This window comes from Melopsittacus undulatus, chromosome 4, assembly GCF_012275295.1.
Source record: "Melopsittacus undulatus isolate bMelUnd1 chromosome 4, bMelUnd1.mat.Z, whole genome shotgun sequence".
NCBI lineage: Eukaryota > Metazoa > Chordata > Aves > Psittaciformes > Psittaculidae > Melopsittacus > Melopsittacus undulatus.
The window spans coordinates 40,446,738-40,458,042 of NC_047530.1; the positions used below are offsets into that span (position 1 = coordinate 40,446,738).

At 40.5% G+C, this 11,305-nt stretch overlaps 1 protein-coding gene across 3 annotated transcripts in view; it reads right to left on the reverse strand.

Annotated features, from left to right (window-relative positions):
• NUBPL (NUBP iron-sulfur cluster assembly factor, mitochondrial) overlaps window positions 1-10,944 on the reverse strand; it is an 85,287-nt gene extending 74,343 nt beyond the window's left edge. The window contains exons 1-3 of one of the 3 annotated variants that reach the window (XM_031049131.2): window positions 10,795-10,944; window positions 9,671-9,818; window positions 4,383-4,417 (exon numbers count right to left, since the gene is read on the reverse strand). In XM_031049131.2, coding sequence (XP_030904991.2) covers window positions 4,383-4,417; window positions 9,671-9,818; window positions 10,795-10,929 — 318 coding nt within the window. In that variant the 5' untranslated portion in view covers window positions 10,930-10,944. Of the gene's footprint in view, window positions 1-4,382; window positions 4,418-9,670; window positions 9,819-10,143; window positions 10,250-10,794 lie in introns of those variants that run through there. The other 2 variants (XM_034062549.1, XM_034062550.1) reach the window with 2 other exon arrangements.
• Window positions 10,945-11,305: the final 361 nt, after the last annotated feature.

Genomic DNA, 11,305 nt, shown 5'->3' on the forward strand with positions numbered 1-11,305 from the left:
TGCACTGTTTGATTAAATATGCAGTCTGAAATAATTAAAACTGATTTTATTACCACAACAGTGAATTTACACAAAGACTCTGCTCACAACTACATAATGTCTGTGCTATAACTTACTATGTATTAGTGAGAAACCTCTTAACCGTGTCTGCATATAATAGGTTGATATCCACACGAGTTTTCTGTTTCAAAAATAAAAACAAACCCTGCGTTGTGACATTTTGACAGTGATATTGTTTGAATTAGTGTTTTTCATGTAGCTAATCATCAACTTTCTCCAGCTTTATTTACATCACAAGACAATGTGTTTGGCCTTTCAGTGCCGCAGGTTAAAGGAAACGCCAGGGGGAGAAGCACCCTGCTCAGCCTCCCGCACTCCCTCTGCTGCCAGCCTACTCTGGCCGCCTGCATGCGGACACAGACACGGATGGTCTTCCATTTAAAATACTACGTTGCTCAGCAACCAGTGGGTTTGCTCGCTAAAACAAAGGCCACTCCCTAAGATAAGTCACACTTGTATTTCAAATTTTGTATTTCAAATGTTGGTTCTCGTCAGCTTGACCCACTAATCCCCTGACAAGGAGTTAGGCTGGAATAGTTACAACTGATGCATTAAATAATAACGTCCCCCACTACTGCAAGCAGAAGCCACTTGCTTACACCTACATGCTAATTTTTTCCTTATGGTGTTATTTGCTCCTCTGTCTTTTGCAACATAAAAACCATTTCATCTGATAGGGAAAAATGTAAATCTTCTTGGAAAGGAGAGTCAAAAGGAAATCTGACTGGGGAACTTGCCTAACAGTGACAGCACAAGCATGCAGCCTCCCAACTGGATTTGTGCCATCCTTAGTCATGCACAGCTGGTGTTTGCTCACCAAAATACTCTGTTCATAAACAAGCAATCTCTATCCTATTATTGCTGCCATCTATTAATTCAACTTGTTTCTACTATAATAAATTGTCTCTGGCCAGGCAGCTTTCATAAATAGTCATTCTAGTCTGAATATGAATTGTCCTGGCATGAAACCCAAAAATTCTTCCCAAGTGCTCCTAGGGGAGCTGCTAGTACATCAAAAGAATGAAAAGAATCAGCTGTCAAATTACGCAAGCAATTAAAAACAGGACACAAGGGTAAAACACAAGGTTAATACAAAAAGAACACTGTATAGATTTATACATCTTGGTAGAGGCCCAAGAGCTTACACAATTCTTAACTAATCCATCTACAACAGGTAACCCGGGGTACCAAAACCCTAATACTCCAGAAAGGGATAAGACACTGCCCTCTAATGCAGGCTTGCATCTCTGGTGCTGCATTAAAAAAAAAAAAAAAAAAAAAAAAAACCCTCTTGGACGTAGTTATCTAGGCATCTAAATGAAATCCTGTCTTGAATTATTTATCCTGTAACCATGAGGCAAAAATATGCCAAACAGACTGAGCACCAGCATGCAAGACTTGAACTCTTGAATTCTAATCACAGCTCTGCCAACAACACTGTATGCCAACGACAATGTCCAAGGCTCTGTCGATGCCTTAATACTTCAAGCAATCTGTATAACTGGAAAAGCTTTCACATGAAAAAAAGTGAAAAAAAGAAAACCTATCTACATAAACAGTGGGGTTTTGTTTTTGTTTTTTTTAACTATATTAAGTAGACTTTTAAGAGAAGTTGGAAGCTTTCCTTTATCAAGAGGACAAAATATTCCTTATGCTTTGACTGTTAATCTCCTTCCTACTCATGACATTATCAAACAACAATATGATGTCACAGCTGCTACTGAAAGCAGAAAGAATCTATTCTAATCCAATCTCCTCTGAAAACATATTCCTCAGATCTCCCTCACTAGAAAACATTGTTCTCAATAGCCTGTGACCTGTGATCTTAGAAAAAGAACACTTAAAAGATCAGAAGACAACATTATTTTAAAGTCATTTAGCTCTGGTATACTACTTGCTTTGAAAATCTAGTTACAAACATTGAACTTGTAACAGAAAGAGACTATATCTAACGAAGGAAGCACAGATCTGTATTGTCATGGTGACCTACCTTTCTTCACAAGCCCTTTCCTTTAAGCAGTACATCAAGAATTGGTTTCTATAAATCTATATTTGCCTTATGAGAAATAAGGACTGTAATGAAGCTGCAGAAGGCTGCTGATGCTCTAATCTACTAACAGCAACATTACTGCTTCCTCAGAAAAAGGTGAACTTACAATAGCAATGAAGGGAAGGGAAACCACATGAAGCTGATGCACGATCAGTAGTTATTACAGTAAAATTAAGAGGTCCATTGCTGCATATCTGAGATCAACAAAATTCACTATAAACTTCAGCACAAGGCACCAATGGACTCTGGAAAATAACCACTCTATTTAGTTCACCACAAGAAAACCAAACATTGCAATGATTCCTACAACTCAGAGCACTGGACAATCCCAGCCTGGAACAAGGTCCCAAGATACTACTTACATAACCCTGACTCACAAAACTAGTGAGCCGAAACAATGGCAGTATGCAAAAAAACACACCAACAAATTGAAGCCCAAAGATTAAACATAAACATGATGTATGTCATCATTATGTTTATACATATATATAAATGCATGAACAAACATAGAGTTAAGCTTATTCAATCCACCTTAATTTTGTATGGTCTAACTCTACAATGCACAACTGCACCAAGGCAGCAGCTTGCTAGCTTGTGACCATCAGCGCATGCAAGTCACAGCTATGTCATCAATTACAGCTGCTCTTCCCTGATTAACATCCTTCAGATGCTGGCCTCCAATTTTATACCACTACATAATCATAACATCAGAAATGACTAGCTTATTCGGTGTTTATTTAACTTCACTGGCTCAATTTAATTTAAAATTATTTCTCAGTCCCTGATTTTCCAAATAACTCTGGCAACAACCTCTTCAATCACTCTAGACTATGGTCTCTCTTATTTGTGTGCTTTACAAGTGTTTCAATGGGCTACTGAAGCGGTGTATCACATTATTATGTTTAAAGACAGACACTTGACTCCTAACAAAGGGCAGAATCTCAAAACTTGTGTATGTCAGAATTACTGAGAGATGCTTTATCTAAACATAAACAATGCACAAAACTGGATGTTTGAAATGTATCTGGCACAATTCTAAAAACAAACTGGTACAGAAAGTTATGTGCAATTAGTTGACATGGTTTCCATGGAACTACTCAATGACCCTGCCACAATACAGACCACATTGCAGGATCACATTCATTCTGTACAAATATTACAGCAACTGCCGTGTCTTAAAGTTAATTAGAAGGAACCATTCAAGCAGTTTTGCTTTTCAAGATGATAGATTTTTCTCTGAAATCAAATTACTCCAGCAGCCTATTTAAAACACAGAATTAAAAACTGTGAAATATCAAGATCAGATGCTATTGCAAACACTACATATTTCATATAACAGCTTTAAACACTCTCTTATCAAGTATGACTGAGTTTATGGACTTTTTTTTAAACCTATTATAAAATTCCTAAAGCAAATGTGCAGATCTCGTATAAATCTCACTCCCTCTACCTGTTTTCTTTTACTTATCTTTTGCAAGAAGAAAAAGATGCTACCTTTAAAGTACTTGAGGATACCTTCTATTTAATTAATGCTTTACAAGTACAAAATACGCATTATATACTACACCCTTACACAGAAAGTGAAGCTTGCTTCCAAGTTTACCTCTGTGGCAATAAATGTACACAATGGCACTACTCCCAGTTTACAGCAGTGGGTGGACAGAACAAAGAGCTGTTGTTTTTACACTTGAATGATTCCCACTGTCCATTTATAGCCCAAATAACAGTTTGAGCAATACCAAACTGGCCAACAATATTTTGTCACTCAAATAATGTATTTCCAAGCTTTAGGGAAGATACACAGCTCTTTTTTCCTTTCAGCTGTTTATTTATAAAGTTTATTTACACATTAATTTCTCCAGAAAAAGTGAATCTTTAGAGCTGCAAAAAATGTTCTGAATACCATCCAGCACTTACTCATATTTTTTCCAACTCAGTGCTCTGAATTGATAGAGTTTAATTATTTATTATATGTGTCCAACCTGCACAAACATCCTCTACTATGTCTACACAGCCTTGCAGAATTGCAGTTGAACTTAGAGATACACAAGGGAAAGAACACAGACATACCCAGATGAAGGATGAGAGCTATTAAGTCATTCATGGTATTGATAAAATAAAAACAAATAATCTCAAAGGTCCATGAAAAACATGTAAAGACATTAAATGTCAAGAGTAAATACTTAGATTCAATGTATGCGACTGCCCCCAGCAGTAACCATTTTAATTATGACACACATGCTTGTTTCACATTAATTAGATGTTCACCTACCGGATCATTTGCTGCTAGGGCAAGGGCTATATTTACTGCAAGAAAGAGGAAAAAAATAATTAGGTGAAAGAAAAGTTGATTCCTAAGTATTATTATTACTATCAATGTTATCACCACTAACAAGATAAAATATAAATACTTAATCATTGCATTCATCATCTTGGCTCTTAGCTGCTTGCACCTCTACAATACTGCTAGTTTAAGTGGCAGCAGCCCCTACATCTCAGCCCATGTTGGCTAACAGGCTAAAATACTCAAGCTCATCTGCAACAATTTACAAATTCAGAGTTTCTAGAGTACACTGAATAATAAAAATACAACTTAAGTATTTTGTCAAAGGATAACATTAGGAAACAAAATTTTGAGGTACCCACTCAACTTTTGAAAAGTGGACACTATAAAATAACCCTACGAACAGTAACTTTCACCACCACCTCCAGTGAACTTTCTTAAAACTAGAAATTAGGTATGTATTGATCTAAACTATCAAAGTACAATGACTAGAGACATGATCATACCTCTTTTTTTGATTTCTTGTGACATATTAAACAAGAATATTTTCTGGAATAACATGTAATGTTTTTCACTTGATTTTTATGTCAGAAAACAAAATCTCATTTACCCTGAGAGCATCTGTAACAACTAAAGAAACAGAAAAACAGGATGAAGCAATTAAAAAGACTGTGAGTTTGATTACAGCTTTTAAATTTCCATCAATACTTAACTTCCATATCTAAAAAACACACATAAAAATATTATCATTTAATGGCTCAGGAGCTTCAAATATGTTGGAAGACCTCTTATTAAGCTTCAGTATAACCAAACAGTAATTCTTGTAATCAAAGCAGTAACATGTTTTAAAAGAAGGGGAAAAAAAAACAAAGAAACAAACAAACAACATTGCTGTGTATCAGCCTACAGAGCCTTTTAAGAAAGGCAAACTGAGTCAGCCTTGTTCTATGGAAGGTGCTGAGAACAAGCTAGGGAGCCAGACTGTCATCTTAAAAAACCTGGAATTCAGAAAGGTAAGATCCTTTAAACAAATGGTGAGAAGATTAACAAAGAAAATCTCCCTAAGAGACACACAGCCTCTGTTTACTTCTAAACTGAGAAAGCATACAGATTTTATTCTTCAGCTTGCTATTTAAACAGATGCTTGATTAACCATTCCCTGAATTGATCAGTGGAAAATTAATCCTCTGAAACTTAGAGACCAATCTACAAATCATAGATTAATGAGAAAAAACAGCAAAACAACAACAAATAAAAAAAGAAAAAAATCAACTGCAGCTTATGTCTGAAGAGGCACAAAGGAAGCAAGCTGTTCCACACACTGTCTTAAAACCACTTTCCGCATCCATCGCCTTCCTATAAAATTACCATGGGTGAAAATTAAAGTACAATCCACAATACTTCTCCAATAAAAGATATTAGATTATCAAAGGGAAAAATGAGATACAGCAGGAATAATTTAATGGGAAAACCTGAAGTTTTCAGCTGGACACCTCATCTTCTCTGTTGAATCCCACTCTGTTGTCTTTATATTACCACTAGTTCTAAGAGGATGCAGAGATACAGTATGGGACCTAACCTGATGTTGACACGCTTCTGAGGTGGGCTGATGCCAACCTTATGAAGTTTAACCATGCCAAGTGCAAGGTCCTACACCTGGGTCAGAGCAATCCCAGGCACAGCCACAGGTTGGGCAGATAAGAGATTCAGAGCAGCCCTGCGGAGAAGGACTTGGGAGTGTTGGTCAATGAGAAAATGAACATGAGCCAGCAGTGTGCGCTCGCAGCCCAGAAAGCCAACTGTATTCTGGGCTGCATCAAAAGGAGTGTGACCAGCAGGTCGAAGGAAGTGATCCTGCCCCTCTACTCTGCTCTCATGAGACCTCACTTGGAGTATTGGGTACAGTTCTGGTGTCCTCAACATAAAAAGGACATGGAACAGTTGGAACAAGTCCAGAGGAGGGCCATGAGGATGATCAGGGGACTGGAGCACCGCCCATATGAAGACAGGCTGAGAAAGTTGGGGCTGTTCAGCCTGGAAAAAAGAGGGCTGTGTGGAGACCTCACAGCAGCCTTCCAGTATCTGAAGGGGGCTATAGGGATGCTGGGCAGGGACTCTTTGTTAGGGACTGTAGTGATAGGACAAGAGGTAGCAGGTTAAAAAGGACAAGGGGCAACAGGTCAAAACTTAAATGGGGGAAGTTAAGATTGGATATAAGGAAGAAATTCTTTACTGTTAGGGTGGTGAGGCACTGGAATGGGTTGCCCAGGGAAGCTGTGAATGCTCCATCCCTGGTAGTGTTCAAGGCCAGGTAGGACTGAGCCTTGGGTGACATGGTTTAGTGGGAGGTGTCCCTACCCATGGCAGGGGGGTTGGAACTGGATGATCTTAAGGTCCTTTCCAACCCTAACTATTCTATGATTCTATGTTGGCCCTAACAAGTAAGTTCCCATAGCCAGGAGTCCAGAAAAGCAGAGCAGATACATTCCAGAAGTTCAATAAGACTTTTTTTTTCTTTAATTATTTTTTTAAAACTTCACAGCAATCTCCAGCCATGCTAAGCCAGCCAACCAGTATCAAAAATGATGCACAAGGAGATCTCTTGAAATCAGTATAAGTTTGAGGGTTTGTTTTTTTTTCAGTTTGGACCTCATAACTTCCAAATCCAAACCAGCCTAGGAATAGCACAACTGAATTCTCAGAACACTGAACTAACAGTACAAATAAAAGTTTTTGGCCCAAAATCAGACACGTACAGAGGCTGCTGAATGTGTGTCTACATCTGTGATATGGTTAATCTGCATCATCAGTAAGATACCTATAACTAAGATGAACTCTCTGAAAGACAACTTTCAATGCTTACATCTTATTGTAAGTGGATTTTAGAAATAGAGTAACTGGTTTATGACTTTTTATATTTTTTTTTAACAAGTAAGGAAAGCACAGAACCAAAGAAACATGACATCAGTCCTGCAAAAGAGCCATGAACTAACAGTATCGGCACCTTTGCCAAAGCCTGGACTTGTGTCCAGGTTGGTCAGGCAAATAGGTGGATTTGAGCCTCTATCTTGAAAAAGTGAGTTTCAGTAAGAGCACATCCTATGTGCAGAACAAAAATACGAAAGAGAAAAAATAAATAAATAAAACACAGTTAATACTGCTGAGGGAACATAAACAAAAACCAAACAAACAAAACAAAAAAAAAAAAAAACACATTTGGCCAGATGGAGTAAATACAACAGAAACTTCACAGGAAAGACACAGGTAACAAACATACTAACACACAAGGCAAACAAAAAACAATAAAACCAACCAAAGTATTTAAACATGCATTAAATATTCTTTTACTAATTTACTACATTGATTTCAGAAGACCCAAAAAATGCTAGAAGCAACACAGAATACGATATGAAAGCTAAATGCAATAGTCACTCATCAGGTTAAAGAACAGCCCTGACAAACCAGACCAGAATACATACCCACCTGTCCTTAAATGGAGACCCAGAGCAACTGAAACATAAACGTGCTGAAGGAAAGAATATGAAGACCCTTGACAGTCCTTCTGAGAGATGCAGAAAATAAGACTGATTATATTTTCTATGATGATTTATGAACTAGAGGTGCACCTGTCCCTCCTTTCTTTTCAAGTCCTGCTCTCAAAATGAGTCAGCAGAGTTGCCACCAAACATGTTTCCCACAATCCTCCATTATGAACATCATTCTAAGTACATCATTCTGCAATGCTTTTTGTTAATGAGTGATTTGATCTTCAGTTGCTCATCTGAACCATGTAATATATTCTCATTTTAATAAAACAGGAATCTCAACTTGTTCTCAATATTACAAATGAATACGCTCAGTAACAAAAGGCTGTCCAAAACAGCAGCGTTTGAATGTTTCATTTACATTTCAACACTCTTATTTAATGCTTGTTGAACCCCAATTTTTTATTTTTAAATGCATTGTTATGAAGTCCCAGCTCAAAGGATTAATTATATGCATCATACTTTATGTACAAATTACAGATACACACAAATTACTCGCAGACGCCAGTTAGCAGAACTTAAATTAGCACATTTGTTTGCAGACACAAGGAGGATAATCTGAATTTACTGTTCAAATTACATTCATTTTGTAAATTGTTGGTTTAGAAACAGATATTTGGTATTTTCAATAACCTGAAACAACCAGCATATTAATTATAACCATCGACAAAAAAGTACATTATTAAGAAATGCATTATTAAGAAATGCAAGTCTTGACTGTTTTGCATAGTTTTGTTCAGATACCTGTATCCTATGAATAGGATAGTATTTATGTCTATCCTATGTACAGAAAGAAGTAATTTCCGCATTGTTTTTTTAAGTACAGTTACTCCTACTATGGATATGTTTGCTGTTCTAATATTTTTTCTTTTTTAGAAAGTCCTTTTCAAGCATGGCTGAAGTACAAACCAAAAAATGAGAAATTAATAGCTATATCAATGTGTTTATCACAGCAAATAGAGATGAATAGTAGATAACATTCAACTAAAGAATGACTCTTTCCAATCTAGATACTAAGGAAGAGCTTTTTATACAAATTTCTAACACTTTACAGAGATCTTTTCAAACATGTTTACCTTCAATGTCATCCTTTAAATTCAAGGAAATTTCTGAAGTACTAGTAAGCTGTGTACTATCTTGCTCTACCACCTAGGAACTGCACAGTTACAGAAAAACTGATTCAGCACCTAACGGTGGGGCTGAGAGAGGAGTTTACGGTGCTTCACAAAGCTCTGATCAGTTTGTGTGACTTAAAACCACTGCTTCACCTTTTGCTTATGAAATGCGTACAGAAGTAGTTGAGAAAATTGGACAGAGACACGATTTTGAAACCTTCTAAATATCAGTATCCCCTACAGAGCACATGACTCTGCCTACATAGCACAGAGGAGTACTCTACAGGCACACCTATCTTGCTAGGGAAAAAGGAACAGTATCACTGCAACGGTATATTATCCCCTCCACCTTTGCTTACATCACCTCTTAAGAAAGCCAGCTGTCCTGGGACAGCACTGAACTATTATGAAGATACTGCTTCAAAGCTGTCTGCTCAATTTGCGTCTCATTTAAAGCCAATACCTCTGTACCCAGACAGATTCTCAATGGCTGCAATGGGACTTAACACAGGTGAAGGGCTGTGTTAGTGGGCCTCAATTCCAAAGTAAATGACAAGTGCCCAAATATTCCTTACAAAGTATTACAGAATGTTCAAAGTAAACAAACAAATCTTACCTGCTGCTGTTGATTTTCCAACTCCCCCTTTTCCAGAAGCCAAGACCACCACCTGCTTAACTCCTTCTATGGGCTTCTGTTTCGGCAGCCCACGTGCCAGGATCTGGGCTCGTTTGTCCCTTAGAGCCTCATCCCTGGAGCCTGAGGACTAACAAAACCAGAAACCAAGTGAGTACGAATGCACCACCCTGCAGTCCTCACTGAGAAAGCTGACAGGGAAGAACCCACCTGCATGCTGAGAAATTTTCACTATGGGTCCAAAACCACGCAGTTTCTCCCAAACACAGCCTGTTTCACAGGCAGGCATAATGAGTGGAATGGGCCTGCTCACCCCCAGCGGGCATTTTCTTTAGACAAACTTAAATATGATCTTAACACTTAAAAATAAATAAATAAATAAAGATAGATGACTTATGTGAAAATAAACCAAAACACCACTTAAGAAGTTGGAATCTTTCAAAAACAGGCTAGACCTTGCTGTCCTTTTACGTTACAGTTGCTTCAAGCACGACTCTCACATCCAGTAACGAAGGAAGAGAAGCGCTGGGTGCTGAGCCGCCGATGGAGCCCAGGCAGCTCTCCAGAAAGCTGTTCCTCCCAAGGAGTGGCAGAGGCATTTGTGCGAGTGCCGGTTAGCTGCAGCAAGTCCCCCCGAGCCGTTATTTCGGAAGAAGAGGTACCCGACAGCTCCTCCGCACTCTGCGGGCGCTCCGCAGGACAGGAGTCTCCATCGATATCGGCAGCATCCCACCCGCTACCGGGTGGCCCAGTTCTACCATCACCACAGATGGCGAGCGACCGCTCGCTACTTCCACAGAACTGACCCGAGTCCAGGCAAAAAACAGGCGGACTCGCGTTCCCCCGCAGACCGCCCCGCGCCACTAACGCTGCAGCGGCCGTACCCCCCCAGCACGGAGCAGCTGCTGAACCGCCTGCGCCACAACACCGCACGGCGGGACTCCCCGAGGGGATCTGGGCCGCAACTGCCCTCCTGCCTCCCTGGCCGCCGGGAATCCCCCTTAAGCTCACGGACAGCCCGACCCTTCGCGACCGGCAGGCAGGGCCATCCCGCTCCCCTCCCGCCCCGGACTCGGCGCACGGCGGAAAGCTCACGCTTCACTCACCGCGGAGTCGGCAAACTGAGCGGTGCCAACGGCGGGCCCGCAGCCCGGGTCACACCGCGATGCCGCTGGAGCCCTCCCGCCGCTGAAGGGGCAGCTGGCAGCCCGCAGTGCCCAGCGCCAAGCGAGAGCCCCCATGCTCGCCGCCGGCTCGCCCCGGCGCGCTGAGATGGCGCCGTCTCGCCGCGCCTCGGCCCGCCCCTTGAACCGGGCCGGGCTTCTGTCAGCTGGGCCGGTGCCCTGCGCCCCGCGGGGGGGCTGAGCGGAACCATCGGGCTCCGGTAGCGAGGAGACCTTGTTGGAGATGGAGGACTTTGTGCTGAGAGAACGGCTGCGGGTGGGAACCTCGCTGGAGACTAGCGCCTTCCCGAATAGAGTGCCGAACGGTGGCACTGCAAAACAGCCGCAGCACAAGAAAGCAGCTCCCTGCCGCTGTCTGTAAGAAAACTGGGCCCAAGGGCAAAATACCGGGTGACCATAAGTATTACAAAGTGGTTAGGGGTTATTCCTCACA